A 19,650-nucleotide genomic window follows, 5' to 3' on the forward strand; every position below is an offset into this window, starting at 1 on the left:
GTAGCGGGGCGCTGCGCACACCTATGACATCATCGGTGGCGGCGCAGCGCTACAGGCTAACGCCGCCATTAGCGCCCCGCTAAGTTTCATGGGGGCGTGGCCAGTGGCGCTAAAGCCACTAAGTGCTCTCTTTGGGTGCTAACTGGTGGCGCAGCCCAACGAATTTCTAGGCCTTTATGTTGTGTCTATTAGATCTTATAAAAAGGAGTTGTTTGAATAACTGTTTAAATATAGGATTGAAAGTACAGTGACTTGGACGATCCCGTATGTCAAACTATAATTGCACTCCTTTAGGATCCATGCAAATTTTACATGTGGAATACAACCTCTCGGTTTTGAATAGTGTGGAAGGAAATGTTATAGAATGTGTATATGTTGTATAATGTTGGAGAACTGCTTCTTGCAGAACTGGTGTCAGCAGCAAAGCAGCAGTGTACATGCAGCATTAGTTTAATATACTACAATTTGCTCTCAGTTGCTATTCTAGGTCCAATTTTGTACAAGCCAATAAGATGGCTTTGGACAAACACCAGCTTGAAGCACATCAGGTGAGGGAGGTACCATCAAAAATGAATGGATAGCATGTCCAAACCATATTGTGTGTCAGTAACCTTTTACACAATTACTGTGAAATTTGGAACCCAGAAAACATTAAGGGGGTGAATTTCCTCAGAGCTTTAACTTTGCCGGAAGTTTGGCGGAAACTCCATTTACACACACAAACAGGGTTAGCACCGAACTTCTATTAAAGTTATGCCGGCATAGCAGGAGAAGCTCACATTAAACTCATCCCCTAAGTATCCTGTAGTATCTATCTGTCACGGAATTGCCTTTCCAGGTCAAACGAAATCTTTAGAGCATTACCGTGTAAATTTTAGCTGTAGTTATTCCCCTCCCCATGCTGACCAAGTTGGGTAGAGTTAATGTCAGTCCAAGCAGATTACAAGCTGTTGTGAGGAGCAGGCTCAGTTTTCCAGGTGGCTTTTATTATCCACACTACTTTTTGTGGTCTTATTGTTACTGTCTCGAGTTATCCGAGTAGTCCAAAATTAAAGTTGGATTATTGGACCAGAAAAATATATAACAATAATTTGAAACAAAAACCTTTTTTCTTTAATTCCTTTTGTTGGTGAATGTAAAACCTGTAGATTGACTTTGTAAAGGGATAATGTCTTAATGACAAAGTATTTGAATTTATTTTGGAGACGGATTCTAAAGATTTGTATGTCGTTGTCATGGTAACAAGCATAAGTGACATGATATGTTTGAATGTCATTTATGGTATTGAACCATGTATTTGCAAACAAATGTAGAAAGGTTTGCTGAACACATACCCCTTTACAGTTGCTCAGAAACAGTAAGTTCCAAATTTAGTCACATCTGCCTCAGTTACCTTGCAATCACCTTCAGATGGCTGTTAAAGGCAATCCAATGATTGTGTGGTTATGGTATGGAAATAGATTATTTTGAACAAACAATGTTCTAATTCTTAAGAACTGCTTTTGACTTGTGTCGACTAGTATAAATAATGAGTATTCAAGAAATTAGCCACTGAATGGTTCCTGAATGGTATATTATGAGTGTTCATAACAGACAACAGAGGTGTATTGTGATAACATTGTAGCGGTTCGTGTAGATCGCCACTAAATAAGAGAGCTTGACTTCGACGAACTATAAATAAGTTGTTTATTTACAGGAACAGGCTAATTACAGCAGGTAAGATAGCAGGTAAGATGGCTGACTGTAGGAGCACCGTGGTGTAGGTCTTGTCCAAGCAGGGACTCCACGAGGACTGAGTTCGCAGTCCTGTGGGGAGCGTGATGACGTCATTGTGTTTGTGTTGTGACGTCATCACGTTGTTCGCGTTTCCCGCGCTTAGGGTGTCACGTGATGCGCGTCGTCACGTTTGCCCGTGCTTGGGGCAGTCACGTGACCGCGTCGTTGCGCCGCTGGCCGTTGAGGCCGAGGTCGCAAGGCCAGGCTGTGCCGGTGCTTGCCGCGGGAGCGGAAGATCGCGTCGCTCCCGTCGGCTGGCCGTTGAGGCCGAAGACACTAGGCCGGGCTGTGCCGGCGGCTGTCCTAGAAGTCTGAGTCGGGCCGGCGTGATCACGTTAGGGTGAATCTTAAAGTGGCAATGGCCCCAACAGGTAAGCTAACATATATAAGTAAGTTAAGTACATACAGTTAGGTAAGTTAAAGGGAATTATGTATATATCTATATGTAAGGGACAACCGGTGGTACCGCCACATAGGCCCCCCCAGAATTCGCTTTAACGAAAGTCCAAGGATGAGATGGTCTGACGAGCTGGTGGTCACGGCGGTCGTGCTGTCTCGACTTGGTAGGCAAGGTATGAAGATGCTGCTCGTGAGCGGATCCTTACGCGCGTCGTGGCGAATAAAACATATCCGTCAGGTGAAGGACCGTGGAGACGTGCGAAATAGCAGGCCTTGTCAGAGTGATGGGCAGGTTGGGCGGACGCGGGCGATGTCTCCGTTGATGTTGAAACAAGTCCTTGTTCCGACGAACTCTGCAGGAACGCCGACGGGCGATCCAGGAGGACTTGACTGGTGAGGTCGGTGAACTCGCCGACTGGCGAGCGAAACCTTCAGGAGGCTGGAACACGCGAAACGGTGCGTGCCATAGTGCTACGACGTGAACACAACAGAGGGTGAAGAGTTGCTGCGTTGGTCAGTGATCGGTGAGGCCAGCAACTTTCACGTGGCTGATCGCGGCCGCAGGATGCCCGTTGGACCCGTCCTCGCTGTGTGCAGCTTCAGTAGACGTTTGCGTTTGCTAAAGGGAAAACTGGATAAAGGGCAGCAACGGTCCAGGTTGTTGTTGCTTTCGGGCGGGGTAAACTCTGCCTGGAGGGCGGCAACACTTGAAACTGTTGTAGATTTAGGAGAAAACAGCCAGGAGGGCGGCACGCTTTTGTTCACGCCGAATCGTGTAGTAGGTAACACAACCAGCAGGCTGAAAGGCTGGTGCATCGTCGGCGGAGAAGGGGTCGTCGTTTCGCATGAGGGATGGGTCGTCGTGGTTTGCGAGGGATGGGTCCTCGTGTTTCGCGGGGGTGAGTCCTCGTGGTATCATCGCGGGGCGCGCTCCGATCTTGTGGGCCCGAACATGCTGTACCCCGCGCTTGGAGAGATGTATACTTGCTGTTGCTTTGGACGTAGAGGCGGACGATCCGTGTGGCGGTAGAAGAGTCGAATACGGAGACCGTGAGCACGTGCGTGGTCTGTGCCGCATCGATGTTCTCGGCGAACAGGGCTTCTACCTTCATAAAGCACGAGGGAGACCGTGGCTCCTTGGATTGCGGTAGCGACAGCGGAACGGCTGATGCCTCCATAGCGTGCTTCGTTTGTGAAAGACGTTCACAAACCCACCAATTGTAGCGCTGGTGGACGACGGTTGCCGTTGGTCGTGCTCTACCTCTGAGATCGTTCGTGAAAACCGGGCTCACCTCCAAGCTGCGCTTCCGTTGCGAATACGTACGCAAAGACGGGGTCGCTTTTGGTGGAATCGATGTTAGGCGGTTGCTGTTCCGTGGTTGTTTGTCGGTTGTGCGTTGGTCGTCTTGAGGGAAGACGAGGTTCAGGCGCGCGTTGCTACCGTGAAAATCGTTCACGGATACGGGTTCACCAATTGTAGCGTTGGAATTGATGAACTCCCGTACTCACGTCGTTAGGTCACCAATGTAGCGGTTAGTGTAGATCGCCACTAAATAAGCGAGCTTGACTTCGACGAACTATAAATAAGTTTTTTTATTTACAGGAACAGGCTAATTACAGCAGGTAAGATAGCAGGTAAGATGGCTGACTGTAGGAGCACCGTGGTGTCGGTCTTGTCCCAGTGGGGACTCCACGAGGACTGAGTTCGCAGTCCTGTGGGGAGCGTGATGACGTCATCGCGTTTGTGTTGTGACGTCATCATGTTGTTCGCGTTTTCCGTGCTTAGGGCGTCACGTGATGCGCGTCGTCACGTTTGCCCGTGCTTGGGGCAGTCACGTGACCGCGTCGCTGGCCGTTGAGGCTGAGGTCGCGAGGCCGGGCTGTGCCGGTGCTTGCCGCGGGAGCGGAAGATCGCGTCGCTCCCGTCGGCTGGCCGTTGAGGCCGAAGACGCTAGGCCGGGCTGTGCCGGCGGCCATCCTAGAAGGCTGTCGGGCCGGCGGCTGCCGCACGCACGTCACGTCATACATGACGTGACGTGATCACGTTAGGGTGAATCTTAAAGGGGCAACGGCCCCAACAGGTAAGTTAAAAGGGCAACGGCCCCAACAGGTAAGCTAACATATATAAGTAAGTTAAGTACATACAGTTAGGTAAGTTAAAGGGAATTATGTATATATCTATATGTAAGGGACAACCAGTGGTACCGCCACAACATAGACATTAAACCACATCAGATGTACTTTGCAAACCTAATGTACCCTGCAAATGATAACGTTAGCTGGAGACAAACCAAAACAATTACCTTTCTTTCTCTTTCAATTTGATTTGCAATTCCAGCCTTTACTGTGTTATATTTTAAATATTTTTTTTAATTAATTCCAGGTTACATTTCCTGCTCCCTTTACCATGGCTTGGGGCCAATGCTCTGGTACTTTCCACTTCAGGTTTTGGGACTCACTGGCTATGAAGTCTTTGCTGCTGCTTATGTGTCTCCCTTAATATTAAACATCACCCCAGCCTGGAAATTGGTTAACAACAAATATGTCCTTGCTCTTCTCAGGCTAATGACTCTAGGTAAGTGAGTTCTTTGTTTTTGCTAACCCGTAAACATGTAACACCTCATTTATACTGGTACCTGCACCTGCTCTATTCTAAACTACTGCAGGTAATACCTGAGGCAGACGTGAGTCAACCTGTATCGACATCATCACAGAGCTGGTCGTGAAACAAATCCCAGTAGTATTACATGTGCACAAACACAAAAACATCAAAGTCACGGTGCACTGTGTGATGGGCCATCTACTGATCAACACTGATTTGTGTCTTGCTCTAGGTTACATGAAAGACATCATGAGTTACAAAGTCAGTACAGAACCAGGGCCCTGGTTTATCCCCCAATTCTTTCTTCTCTTCTGAAGGAGTTATGAGTCCACTGATACCTCACTTCAATGTCCATTCTTCATGTGTGAGCCTAGACTGCAAGTATTGGCAGGTTGTTTGACTGTGGAGGCGTGGGGTATTACAGCTGAGCCCAGGATTTTTTGCTTGATATCCGCGCACACACACACACACAAATGAATCCGAGGTTTGAAAAATTATACTGAATCTATTCGTGTTTAGCGTAAATCCCAGCAGTGAAATAACTATTGAGTATTTCAAAAATAATTGGACAAGGATGTAAATAAGTTCTGTTGGTTTATAAACATCAACGTGAAACCGTTTAATTTTAAAATTGTAGTGGATTAAATCAAATGCTTACAATAAAGGTATGCTTTAGACTTTCATTAAGAAAACTAAATAAGATACCTATCGCTATATACAGTACTATGCCTCCAACCAAGATGAGCCATAGTATCTGATATATAAACAGAAAATGTCCGAAAGACTGAGCAGGTCAGGCAGCATCTGTGGGGAGAGAGAAACAGAGTTAACGTTTCAGGTCTGTGACCTTTCATCAGAACTGGAAAATGTTACAGATGTAACAAGTTTTAAGCAAGTACAGAGGCAGGGAAAGGGGGGAGGGGAGGAAAGAACAAAAGGGAAGATCTGTGTTAAGGTGGAAGGCAGGAGAGATTAAATGACAAAAGGAATGATGGTGCAAGACAAAAGGTGGTGGTAATGGGACAAGTAAAGAAACAAAAGATGGGTCTAGAGGAGGTGTAAATGGGAACAGCAGAATCATTACTTGCTGTCCAAAAAAATAGGAGCAGTGGTTATGGTCTGAAATTGTTGAACTTGATGTTGAGTCTGGAAGGCTATAAAGTGCCTAATCGAAAGATGAGGTTTTGTTCCTCGAGCTTCTGTTGAGCTTCATTGGAACAGTGTAGGAGGGAGAGGTCAGAGTGGGAGTCCAAATGCAGATTGGGTGATTGCTGAACACCTCTGTTCAGTTCACAAACCATGACCCTGAGCTTCCGGTCGCTTGTCATTTTAATTCTCCACCCCACTCCCATTCTGATGTTTAACTTTCTCTGTGATTCCTCTGTTTCATTATAAATCTATACTTTTTTTGAATAGCTTTGTTCATTATAAGTAAGATAGCAAAATACTGCAGATGCTGGAAATCCGAAATAACAACAGAAAATGCTGGAAAAACTCAGCAGACCAGGCAACGTCCGTGGAGAGAAATTAGAGTTGACGTTTCGGGTCTAACCCTTTTTTCAAAACTGGAAAGGAAATAAAATAGATCGAAGGCAGGGCTGCGATAGAACAAAAGAAGTAAGAGAGACATTAAGAGGTATTCAAAACCAGACGAGATGGTAATAGGACAGTGGAGACAAAAGACGGCTCAGATTAGGTGTGAAGTGTACTGGCAGGATGAGAGACAGCTGCCATGTGGGAGAGAGGAAAAAAAGGAAGGGGGGGGTGAAGGGAAGACCCAGAACAAAGGGGTGGAAAAAAATATAAGCAAAAATGTAATAGGGGCCGAGGTTATGATCTGAAATTGTTGAACTCGATATTGAGTCTGGAAGGCTGCAAAGTGCCTAATCGGAAGATGAGGTGCTGTTCCTCGAGTTTACGTTGAGCTTCTGTGGAACAATGCAAGAGGCCAAGGACGGTGAGGTCTGAGTGGGAATGGAGCGGTGAATTAAAATGACAGGCGACCGGAAGCTCGGGGTCACCCTTACGGACTGAACAGAGGTGTTCCGCAAAGCGGTCACCCAATCTGCGTTTGGTCTCCCCAATGTGGAGGAGACCGCATCGTGAGCAGCGAAGTATTCCCTCCGCCCCCCCCTCCTTTCCTTTTTTTTCTCTCTCCCACATGGCAGCTGTCTCTCATCCTGCCAGTACACTTCACACCTAATCTGAGCCGTCTTTTGTCTCCACTGTCCTATTACCATCTCGTCTGGTTTTGAATACCTCTTAATGTCTCTCTTACTTCTTTTGTTCTATCGCAGCCCTGCCTTCGATCTATTTTATTTCCTTTCCAGTTTTGAAAAAGGGTTAGACCTGAAACGTCAACTCTAATTTCTCTCCACGGATGTTGCCTGGCCTGCTGAGTTTTTCCAGCATTTTCTATAATTATAAGTAAGAAGGTCTCCAGTTCTGAGCAGTTACACAGAACACTACAATTAATAATACTATTTGATATCCTTTTTATACCAACCTGGGCAATATTAGTGAAGCTCATTAAATAATGCTGTCTCATTTGCACTGAATGCACACGATTGCGGGTTAGGTTGATTGGCTATGATAAATTGACCCTTAGTGTTAGGGGGATTAAATATGTGGGGTTACAGGGATCGGGTGGGATATGTGTCGGTGCAGGCTCGATGGGCTGAAATGGCCTCTATCTGCACTGTGGGGTTTCTGTGATTCTGTGATCGAGTGGCCTGATACCTTCCAAACCCACTGTACACATGCAGGCATGTATGCAGAATGTCATAAGTTGTGACTGTGCACCAGCAGTAGTATAACTTGACTGCATGCACACTGGTAAGTAAATGTTCCTCTTTAGTGCTCCAGGCACAGAGCACTGATGTGCTGGGAGTACATATTGAGAATTTGGGCGTGTGCTTTTAATATACAGAAAATTGTGAAAGGCACAAATCTGAATTCCCAGTATGCACCCTTGGTTTGCAAAGCTCTATGCCGGGAATGCTGATATTTACCTCTGTCTATTTATTACATTCTGAAAGGTCAGATTCACACTGCAGTAAGTATAGGATAGTTTAAATGTTGTGATGTGCCCAGGCATTGCATTCTGGATAGTTTGACTATAAAAGTCATCATGGTGTGATTAAAACATTATGGCCAAGAAATTGGATTGCGCTGTAAAACGGGCGCATTTAGATTCAATATTGGTTAGAGCTCCCCCGTAGGCGTCCAGGGCGCATGCCTGAAACTGGCGTTGGGCCTATTGCATATGCAAATCAGAGGGCTAATGCTCGTTTCAATGCCCTTTGTGGAATTGGACTGGAATGTCTGGGTCAGTCTCTTCAGGCACTCGGCAGCCAAACCAGTGGTCCTTTAAGGTTCCGCTAGTGGCTGCCACCCGAAAGGTAAGTTAAAAGGTTTTTTTTACTTATCTTATTGGGGAGCCAGGATGAGCAGGAGTGCTCCTCCCGGCTCTACATTAAAACTGTGGGCTGCTGCCGGCCACCACTTGCTCCCTCACCCTATCGTTTCCCTCCAACCCACCCCCCACCCCCCCACCTCTCCTGCATTGCCCACATCCTGAGAACAAATAATTAAAAAAATCACGAAGGCAAGTTATGTAACACATTAACGTACTAACTCATTGCATCATGCTGTAGTAGGATGTGGCATAGTGGCTGCACATTCCTACTTCCGCCCTGCAAGAGAACTTAAATAGTTTTTGCACACCTCCGAGTGCTCAGCTCAGAATGGTAAAGATGGAGACCTAGGAATAGGTTGACTCCCTGTTCTTTTCACCAAGAAATGGTGTAAGGAGACCTCGAGAGTAGAAAAACAAATGTACAGTATATTTTTCAATTCAGTTCAATCCTGATTATCTGTGTTTCCATTATCTGCCTAATCTTTCTTTTGATTGATATGTAAAGTAAAAAGACTACCTCTCTCTCCTCCTTTTAAGACGCTCCTTAAAACCTGCCTCTCACCTGTCCTAATACTTCCTTATGTGGCTTGGTATCAAATTTTGTCTGATTACGATCCTGTGAAGCGCCTTTGGATGTTTTACTATGTCAAAGGCGCTATATAAATGCAAGTTGTTGAAGGAGGGTTTATTGCACTTCCTATACTTTAAAATACATTAAATGATCAGTTTTAATCATTTTCTACTGTATACTTTTGACAGGGAGTAAGTGATGGATGGAAACTAAAGCTAAAAATAGATAAGGGAGAACCAGTGGATGTGGTGTATTTGGACTTTCAGAAGGCTTTCGATAAGGTCCCACATAAGAGATTAGCGTGCAAAATTAAGGCACATGGGATTGGGGGCAAGGTATTGACTTGGATAGAGAACTGGTTGGCGGACAGAAAGCAAAGAGTTGGAATAAACGGGTCGTTTTCCGAGTGGCAGGCAGTGACTAGTGGGGTACCGCAAGGATCGGTCCTAGGACCCCAGCTGTTCACAATATATATTAATGATCTGGACGAGGGAATTGGATGTAATATCTCCAAATTTGCAGACGACACAAAGCTGGGCGGGAGGGTAAGCTGCGAGGAGGATGTCGAGAAACTCCAGTACGATTTGGACAGGTTGGGTGATTGGGCAGAAACATGGCAAATGCACTATAATGTGGATAAATGTGAGGTTATCCACTTTGGTGGCAAAAACAGGAAGGCAGATTATTATTTGAATGGCAATAGATTGGGAGAAGGGGAAGTGCAAAGAGACCTGGGTGTCTTTGTGCACCAGTCGCTGAAGGTAAGCATACAGGTGCAGCAGGCGGTTAAGAAGGCAAATGGTATGTTGGCCTTCGTAGCAAGAGGGTTCGAGTACAGGAACAAGGATGTCTTGCTACAGTTGTACAGGGCCTTGGTGAGACCGCACCTTGAGTATTGTGTGCAGTTTTGGTCACCTTACCTGAGGAAGGACGTTCTTGCCATGGAGGGAGTGCAGCGAAGATTCACCAGGCTGATACCTGGGATGGCAGGAATGACTTATCAGGAGAGATTGTGTCGATTGGGCTTATGCTCACTGGAGTTTAGAAGATTGAGAGGGGATCTCATCGAAACCTATAAAATTCTGTCAGGTCTGGACAGACTAGATGCAGGAAGGATGTTTCTGATGGCCGGGGAGTCCAGAACCAGGGGTCACAGTCTAAGGATAAGGGGTAAGCCATTTAGGACTGAAATGAGGAGGAATTTTTTCACCCAGAGAGTGGTGAACCTGTGGAATAAGAGTTGGATATATTTCTTGAGGCTAAAGGGATCAAGGGATATGGGGAAAAGGCAGGGACAGGGTACTGAATTTGGATGATCAGTCATGATCACATTGAATGGCGGAGCAGGCTCGAAGGGCCGAATGGCCTACTCCTGCTCCTATCTTCTATGTTTCTATGTTTCACATTGATTTTTTAATTTATTCATGGGATGTGGACGTCGCTGGCAAGGCGAGCATTTATTGCCCATCCCTAATTGCCCTCGAGAAGGTGGTGGTGAGCCGCCGCCTTGAACCGCTGCAGACTGTGTGGTGAAGGTACTCCCACAGTGCTGTTAGAGAGGGAGTTCCAGGACTTTGACCCAGCGACGATGAAGGCACGGTGATATTTTTCCAAGTCAGGATGGTGTGTGACTTGGAGGGGAAATTGCAGGTGGTTCTGTTTTGTACTGTAATATATATGCGCAATATCATCTAGCAACAGGCATTTCCAGTCGGAAGGCGAAGGTGTGTATTTTATATGTATGTGTATCTGTATATATTTTCATAGTTGCACCTCTCAAAAACGGATACAAGCTCAGGTATATTAACATTTTGTATATAGATATGTATGTGAAATTGTTAGGTTGTCGAATTTGCTCTTGTACTACTTTATCCATTGCAGGTTAATTTAGTGGAACTCTGATTATCCACTAATTTTCAGTATCCTTCAGGGAGTTCCCCACTCAATATGGCAGGTAATCAAGGTTCCATTGTATATATAACTGAAGTGGGTCAACCTTGTAGAACACATATAATGTTCTACGGGAATGCGGGTGCCCGAGTGTTTTGCAATATTGCATCCGGTGCAGATATTCTAAAGATGCAATTCAGATCTTAAAATGGAGAACATTTTAAAATAAATCTATTTTCACATAAAACAGGATTATTTGGTTAAAATGCATGATCTGCAGAGAAAACTTAGATATATATTGAAAACAGATCAACATAATTTACACTATCACTACAGCAAAACACTTCTGATGTTTCAGTACCTGCCTGAAAAATATGAATATTAGTTTTCTGATGTAAAAATCAAAGAGGTGTAATAGTTCTCATTGTAGGAAGGAGTTATTTGTTCTAATATATATTTGTATTGCAGGGAGCATTGCTTCGTATCAGGCCTCTGATCCTGTAGCCCGGCTGCTATTGCTGGCTCTTGGTGTATTTTCAGCTCTGCTTGTTCAAGCTGTCACTTGGTGGTCAGGAAGCACTCAGCAAAGGTATCAGTTTTTTTGTCTATTGTATGATTTTGTGTCTTTTGTGCCTTTTTTGTGTTGACAAATTGTAGAATTTAAGCAAAAAATACAGTGGCACAACAAAAAATATATAACGGTCTTGTGATTGCTAGCTCGCTATCTGTAGACAGAAACTATTTATCTGACACCTATTATTTTGTTGTATTATTACACATCCGTGCTAAATTAAATATATAAAATCCTTCAGGGGCTTGACAGGGTAGATGCTGGAAGGATGTTTCCCCCGGCTGGGTAGTCTAGAACTAGATGTCACAGTCCTAGAATAAGGGGATGGCCATTTAGGACAGCCATGATTTAAAAAAAAATATTCATTCCTGGGATGTGGGCGTCGCTGGCAAGGCCAGCATTTATTGCCCATCCCTAATTGCCCTTGAGAAGGTGATGGTGAGCCGCCGCCTTGAATGGCTTGCTGGGCCATTTCAGAGGGCTGCTAAGAGTCAACCACTTTGCTCTGGAGTCACATATAGGCCAGACCAGGTAAGGATGGCAAATTTCCTTCCCTAAAGGGCATTAGTGAACCAGATGGGTGTTTTCGACAATCCGGTAGTTTCACAGTCACCATTACTAATACTAGCTGTTTTATTAAATTCCAGATTTATTTAATTAACTCCCCAATTTAAATTCCCCAGCTGCTGTGGTGGGATTTTAAACTCATGTCACCAGATCATTAGTCCAGGCCTCTGGATTATTAGTCCAGTAACATAACCATTATGCTACTGTACCCTATCTTATTGAACGGCAAAGCTGGCTCGAAGAGCTGAATGACCTACTCCTGCTCCTATTTCTTGTATTAATATCACATAATATATTACATCAATGAACTTGTGACCATTTATCCAAATCATTCACTTATTCAAATAGGGGTGTTTGGCAAAGCATTCAGATGTGTATGTCTCTCCAATTTGAGGGTATCCAAAGAGTCTCTTTAGCAAGTAGCCCTGTAGTGCCAATAGTGAAATCTTGGAATTCTGTTCAGAGGATTTGGATTGAATTCAGCTTTTTGCAGTAGTTCCCATCCAGGTTGCTGTGTAGAATGGTTGGTTTACAGGGGTGATGCGGTCCATTTTTTGGGATGAGGTGGTGGGTGTTGGTGAGGGGCGGGGGAAGGAAAGGTAGAGGACATAGTGTTCCTCTATCAAGCATAACTTCTGTCAGATGATATGGAGTACTGTTGATTTTGGATAAGGAAATACCTATGGCCCATACTAAAACATTCTTGGCTGAAGGATGAGAAAAGCAGTGAAAAGGGACAAACTAGAATCAAGGTGGAGTAAGATTTTGTTGATAAAGTAAAATTGTAGAAAGGAGAAATTATTGAAAATCAAATGTGAAATAATTAAGTGACAACTGAATAATTCTTCAAAAGCAACTCTTTGGGTAAACCCAAATGTAATGTTTTGCCACAAAGGGTAAACAGATACTAACATATTTATTGGATTTCATATTTGTAGGCTCTGCAGAATCTGGGGTTTCATTCTGGGTCATATTCTGCTACTTGTACTCCGGATCTGGTATACCTCCCTGAACCCAGTGTGGGCATGCAACACATTCAACTCTGTAATACTGTCTCTAGGTGCCATAGTGACTGTGGACAGAATACATTCAGGTAAAGAAAACATTCAAGCAATAGTATTGTAACGATCAAGGAAGTTACAATGTTCCTCTAGCTAGTCTGTGTAGAAACTGCAGGCTAAGCATACCGTAACAATTTATTATTGCTTTCTCATAGGCCCTTCAGGTTTTTAAAAAATTTGAAAAGTATATTTTTCAGAATAGTTATGCTTTGCCAAACAGAATCCTTTGACCAGGTAAAGATCCATTTGTCAGGTTTATTTAGCATTCAGCTGTGGCTCGATTGGGTAATCTTTTTAATGAAATAGTAATCAGTGGAAATACACAACCTGAAATGTTGGGTCTTCTTTCGTTAGAACAATGCAGATTATGGGATGATATAACAGAAGTAATTAAAATTATGAAATGATGGAACAGGATATATAGAAGCAGACTGTTTCCAGTCGTTGAGGGTTAAAGAACGAGGGGCCATGGATATAAGATTTAATGTAAGAGATTTAGAACAGTGGGCAGGAAAAACTTCTTCACACACAAAGTTGTGGGGCTGTAGAATTCACTTCCAGGGTTAGTGGTGGGGGCAGAAACTATGGGGGGCATTTTAACCTGAAAAAAATGGGTGGGTTGGGGGCGTGGGGGTTAGTTGAAGTATTAATAATCTAAAACTCGCCTCCAACCCACCTCCAAGTTTGATGGGGGGGGGCGGCGGGCAGCCAACCTGCTGCCAGGTGGCAGGTTGGCACCTTAAATATGATGATGAGGCCCTGAAGCCTCTGATTTAACCTGCTGTGCTTTTGATGTATTTGAACATTGACTGTATCTAAAAGCATGTTTCCTGTAGTTTTTAAAAATATGTTTCATAATTTCTGTGTTTTTATATACTGGCACTTCAGAGTTAGTGTCTTGAAATCCTAAGCTGTCTAAATATGAGGTTTTATTCTGCTTATTAGTCAATTTGCCATGGCATTGCAGGTGGCAAATCTAGACAGAGAGCAGTATTCAGATCAAGCAGGGTTAGAGAGCAGAGGCTAATTGGAGCATGGCAGGATAGTGGGGAAGGGGGAAGGGATGGAGGAAGATAGGAAAGAAAGAGGGAGATTAAGAGGAGGATGGGAGAGAGAGGGCAGAAGAAGAGGGAGGAGAGTGGGGAATGGGAGGAAGGCGATCTGGCAGAGGAGTGGGAGGCTGCACGGGGAAGCGGGGAGAGCAGAGATAGGGAACCTACCCTTCCATCTACCAGGCGTGAAATTTCATCTCTGGATGGGAGTGGTGTGGTAAGCTACCCTTAGATCTGCTGAGGCTTAAAAATCATCTCAGAAGGTGGCTGGAGTGGGTTAAACTACCCTTCCACCTGTGGTATTGGAATACCTTTTCAGCAGGGCGGTTGGGAGAATAATGCCTCCTTTGCTGGGAATGGGAAGCGGTCGTAACAGGGCCAGTTCAGGTCGGCACATTAAATGTTGTTGCGTTTCTTTCGATAGGCTGGGAAATTAAGGCAGCAGACACCACTGCTTCATAGACCACTGGAGCTCACAGGTGAACTGGAGAGGTTAAAGCAGTGGATCACAAGAGAACCACGTTGCAGAAAAAGGGAAAAAGGCTGTGAAGAAAAAAGGGGGAGATATTGAAACAACAGTAAAAGGGGCAGGCTTTGTTGTTTAATTAAATATTATAATTTGACTCTTGGATGATGCAGGATTTTAGACTGATAGAAGACTGACACTGGCATGCTACACAAAATACAGCCAGATTAGTTACATTTGCTGTACCATTCTGCCAGGATGAGGTTGAATTCTTGGAGGCCAGTTTCTATCGGCCCTGAATCATATAAATGTTTAATATTAAGGGTGTGAGTGAGAGCTCACGTACATTCATAAATAAATGATTCATCCAAATTAACTTACTACATTTTATTTTATGAAGATGCTCCTCCTCATTCACTGGAATTTTAATTAATTTAATGCTGGCAAGCCACCTAAAGGCTTTTGTGTGGAAATGCTTGGCGCTTCACTGCATTAGATTACAGTGATTGCTACTGTTTTTTGAACCTAATGTTACATAACTACTATAAGTAGCCTATCACAGTGCTACCTAAAGGTGTAACGGGCACTGCAGGTACACACAGATACTTTTAGAATGCATTTTCTGATAGAGATTGGGTGACATAGGAGTTTTCAAGGCATTTTGAAATGTAATGTGGTGACTCACCCAGGGACATTGATATATAATAGTTAGGTGTCAGCTTTGTTTAGCGGTCGCACTCTTGCCTCAGTCAGAAGGTCGTGGGTTCAAGTTCCACTCCAGAGACTTGAGCACAAAAATCTAGGCTGACACTCCAGTGCTGTACTGAGGGAGTGCTGCGCTGTCGGAGGTGCCGTCTTTTGGATGAGATATTAAACCGAGGCCCCGTCTGCTCTCTTAGGTGGATGTAAATAGATCCCATGGCACTATTTTAAAGAAGAGCAGGGGAGTTATCCCCGGGGTCCTGGCCAATATTTATCCCTCCATCAACATCATTATCACATTGCTGTTTGTGGGAGCTTGCTGTGCGCAAATTGGCTACTGCGCTTCTCTATATTACAACAGTGACTACACTTCAAAAAGTACTTCATTGGCTCTAGTGCGCTTTGGGACATCAGGTGGTCGTGAAAGGCGCTATATAAATGCAAGTCTTTTTTTATTAAAACAGATTCAGGTTTTTTATCTCACTGCTGTTTGTAGGACCTTGCTGAGTGCAAAGTGGATGCTGTGATTCCTACAATACAACAGTGACTACACTTCAAAAGTACTTAATTGGCTGTGAAGCACTTTGGGATGTCTTGTGGATGTGAAAGGTGCTATATAAATACAATTATAGACCAGTCAGCTTAACATCGGTGGTAGGAAAAATAATGGAATCCCCACTAAAGGAGAAAATAGAAGAACATCTAGAAACTAAAACTATAATAATGAATAGTCAGCATGGATTTCAAAAGGAAAGTTTTGCTTGACCAACCTTATTGAATTTTTTGAAGAGGTAACAGCGAGAGTAGACAATGGTAAAGCAGTAGATGTAATTTATCTGGATTTTCAAAAGGCCTTCAATAAGGTACCCCATAATAGACTAATGAACAAGGTCAGAGAATGTGGAGTCGGGAAAAGTAGCAGAATGGATTGCTGGCTGGCTTCAGGACAGAAAGCAGAGAGTAGGAGTAAAGGGTAGCTATTCACAGTGGCAGAAGGTGGGTAGTGGTGTTCCACAAGGATCAGTGCTGGGACCACTGCTGTTGGAACATAAGAACATAAGAAATAAGAAGGGATCATGGCTGATCATCGACCTCAACTGCACTTTCCCATCCGATCTCCATATCCCTTGATTCCCCTAGAGTCCAAAAATCTATCTATCTCAGCCTTGAATATACTCAATGACTCAGCATCCACAGCCCTCTGGGGCAGAGAATTCCAAAGATTCACAACCCTCTGAGTAAAGAAATTCCTCCTCATCTCAGTCTTAAATGGCCTACCCCTTATCCTGAGACTATGCCCCCTAGTTCTAGACACTCCAGCCAGGGAAAACAACCTCTCAGCATCTACCCTGTCAATCCCCTTCAGAATCTTGTATGTTTCAATGAGATCACCTCTCATTCTTCTAAACTCCAGAGAGTATAGGCCCATTCTACACAACCTCTCATCATAGGACAGCCCTCTCATCCCAGGAATCAATCTAGTGAACCTTTGTTGCACCGCCTCCAAGGCAAGTATATCCTTCCTTAGCTAAGGAGACCAAAACTGTGTACAGTACCCCAGGTGTGGTCTCACCAAGGCCCTGTACAATTGTAGCAAGACTTCCTTACCCTTATACTCCAACCCCCTTGCAATAAAGGCCACTATGCCAGTTGCCTTCCTTATTGCTTGCTGTACCTGCATGCTAGCTTTCTGTGTTTCTTGCACAAGGACACCCAAATCTCTCTCAACACCAACATTTGAAAGTTTCTCCCCATTTAAAAAAAATTCCGTTTTTCTATTCTTCCTACCAAAGTGAATAACCTCACATTTCCCTACATTATATTCCATCTGCCACCTTACTGTCCACTCACTCAGGAGAATGGGCATATAATTGGCAAATGAAGTTCAACACAGATAAATGTGAGGTATTACATTTTGGTAGGAAGAATAGGGAGGTTACTTATCACTTTGAGGGTGCGAGTCTAGGTGGGGTAGAGGAACAAAGGGATCTCGGAGTACAAATACATAAATCACTAAAAGTTGCGACACAGGTTAGCAAGGCCATAAAAAAAAGCAAACCAAGCACTAGTGTTTATTTCTAGAGGTATAGAATTGAAAAGTAGGGAAGTTATGCTAAACTTGTATCGAACCTTGGTTAGACCACACTTGGAGTACTGTGTGCAGTTCTGGTCGCCAAATTATAAAAAGGATATAGAGGCACTGGAGAGGGTGCAGAGAAGATTTACAAGGATGATACCAGAAATACGAGGGTATACATATCAGGAAAGGATGAACAGGCTGGGTCTCTTTTCTCTTGAAAAAAGAAGTCTGAGGGGTGACCTAATAGAGGTCTTTAAAATTATGATATTTGATAGAGTGGATAGAGAGAGAATGTTTCCACTTGTGGGGAAGAGCAAAACTAAAGGCCATCAATATAAGATAGTCACCAAGATATCCAATAGGGAATTCAGAAGAAACTTCTTTACCCAGAGAGTGGTGAGAATGTGGAACTGGCTACCACAGGGAGTGGTTGAAGCGAATAGTATAGATACATTTAAGGGAGGCTCGATAAGCATATGAGGGAAAAGGGAATATTGGGTTATGCTGATAGATTTAGATGAGGAAAGACTGGAGGAGGCTCATGTGGAGCATAAATGCCGTCATGGACTGGTTGGGCCGAATGGCCTGTTTCTGTGCCGTATCTATCTATATATATATATATATATATATATAAAAGAGCTCTTCTGTCTGTCCCGATGTCTGTCTGTCTGTCCGTCAGTTCTCTATACGTTTGAAAGTTACAGAGCGTACCGACGCGCGCGTCGCCTCAAAAGAAAGCTTGCGATTCCGGACCGGTCATAGGCGTATTTACGTTTCGGCCGGACAAAAATCCCGCCCGCGGTATCCCAAAAACGTTCAGCGTTCCGCTCATTAGTATCTCATTAGCAACCGTGTGACGTCGAGGTCCACCAATCGGACGGCGGGTTCCTTCCTACAGTTGAGTGTGTCGAGTGACTCGACGATTGACCAATCCTACGCTTCGGTGACCTGACCGGTCGACCAATCGGTGCGTGTGTGGGCGGGCCTTATCCTTCTGAACCGAGGTGAGTGGCCACCATCTTGATTTTTCACAATTTTTCCCCCCACACTTTCTGTGTGTTAGGGAACTAAGGTAAATATTTTAATGATGTGTTAGGGAATTAAATAACAATTTAATAGGGGGGGGGGGGAGAGCCTCGGGAAATCACAGCGGGGGGGAGAGCCTCGGGAAATCGCGGGGGGGGGGAAGAGCCTCGGGAAATCGCGGGGCGCTCGCGCCGCCTGCACTGACCGCGCATGCGCCGCCCGCACTGACCGCGCATGCGCTGACCGCGCATGCGCCGCCCGCCCGCCCACAGCGGCCGTCCATCAGCCGCGCGATACGCGGGGGACCTCCGCTCCGGACCTCAGGCGCTAGGCAGGGGGAGGGGCCGGAGAGAGGGACAGAGGGGAGCGGGGGAGGGGAGGGGAGGGAGGGATAGGACAGGGAGAGGGAGAGGACATGACAGGGAGAGGGGGGACACACAGGGGCAGGGAGACCAAGCGCCCCAAAATTGCCCACTGACCGCGCATGCGCCGCCCGCCCGCCCACAGCGGCCGTCCATCAGCCGCGCCATACGCGGGGGACCTCAGCTCCGGACCTCAGGCGCTAGGCAGGGGGAGGGGCCGGAGAGGGGGACAGAGGGGAGCGGGGGTGGGGGTGGGCGAGGGGAGGGAGGGAGGGAGACAGGGGAGGGAGGGGAGGGTGGGATAGGACAGGGAGAGGACATGACAGGGAGAGGGGGGACACACAGGGGCAGGGAGACCAAGCGCCCCAAAATTGCCCTCGCGCCCCAAAATTGCCCTCGCAACGCGGGGCTCCCCAGCTAGTATATATATAAAGCGGCTCTTCTGTCTGTCTGTCCGTTCTCTATACGTTTGAAAGTTATAGAGCGTACTGACGCGCGCGTCATGTCAAAAGAAAGCTTACGATTACGGACCGGTCATAGGCGTATTTACGTTTCGGCCGGGCAAAAATCGCGCCCACGGTATCCAAAAAACTTTCAACATTCCGCTCATTAGCATCTCATTAGCGACCATGTGACATCGAGGTCGACCAATCGTACGGCGGGTTCCTGGCACGTGCCATCCGACAGTTGAGTGTTGAGTGACTTGACGATTGACCAATCCTACGCTTCGGTGACCTGACGGTCGATCAATCGGTGCGTGTGGGCGGGCCTTATCGTTCTGAACCGAGGTGAGTGGCCGCCATCTTGATTTTTCACGATTTTTTCCCCACACTTTCTGTGTGTTAGGGAACTAAGGTAAATATTTGAATTATGTGTTAGGGAATTAAATAACAATTTATTTGAGTTTTAAATTGTGTTTAGCAACAGGAGGAAATGAAGTGATCCCCTGCCCTTCGCCTGGAGGCTCACCTACTTTGACGGCCGTTTCGAGCGGCTGTGCCGGCGCTGGGCGCGGCCTAGCAGCCCGGGAAGCCTGGGCCTTGAGTTGCGGGCCGTGCCGGGAGCCGCCGCGCACAAAACTTCCCCGTGGCGTCAACAGCCCCGCCC

General features: G+C 45.5%; 1 protein-coding gene across 1 annotated transcript in view; it reads left to right on the forward strand.

The window, feature by feature from the left end:
* Positions 1-19,650, forward strand: part of LOC147123263 (PGAP2-interacting protein-like) — a 229,218-nt gene that overhangs the window by 22,122 nt on the left and 187,446 nt on the right. The window contains exons 2-4 of the mRNA XM_085965696.1: positions 4,559-4,750; positions 11,125-11,245; positions 12,733-12,887. Coding sequence (XP_085821822.1) covers positions 4,559-4,750; positions 11,125-11,245; positions 12,733-12,887 — 468 coding nt within the window. The remainder of the gene's footprint in view (positions 1-4,558; positions 4,751-11,124; positions 11,246-12,732; positions 12,888-19,650) is intronic.

Source organism: Somniosus microcephalus, chromosome 2 (assembly GCF_052327205.1).
Source record: "Somniosus microcephalus isolate GS21.2 chromosome 2, FLI_Smic_1.0, whole genome shotgun sequence".
In the NCBI taxonomy this organism is placed as follows: Eukaryota; Metazoa; Chordata; class Chondrichthyes; order Squaliformes; family Somniosidae; genus Somniosus; species Somniosus microcephalus.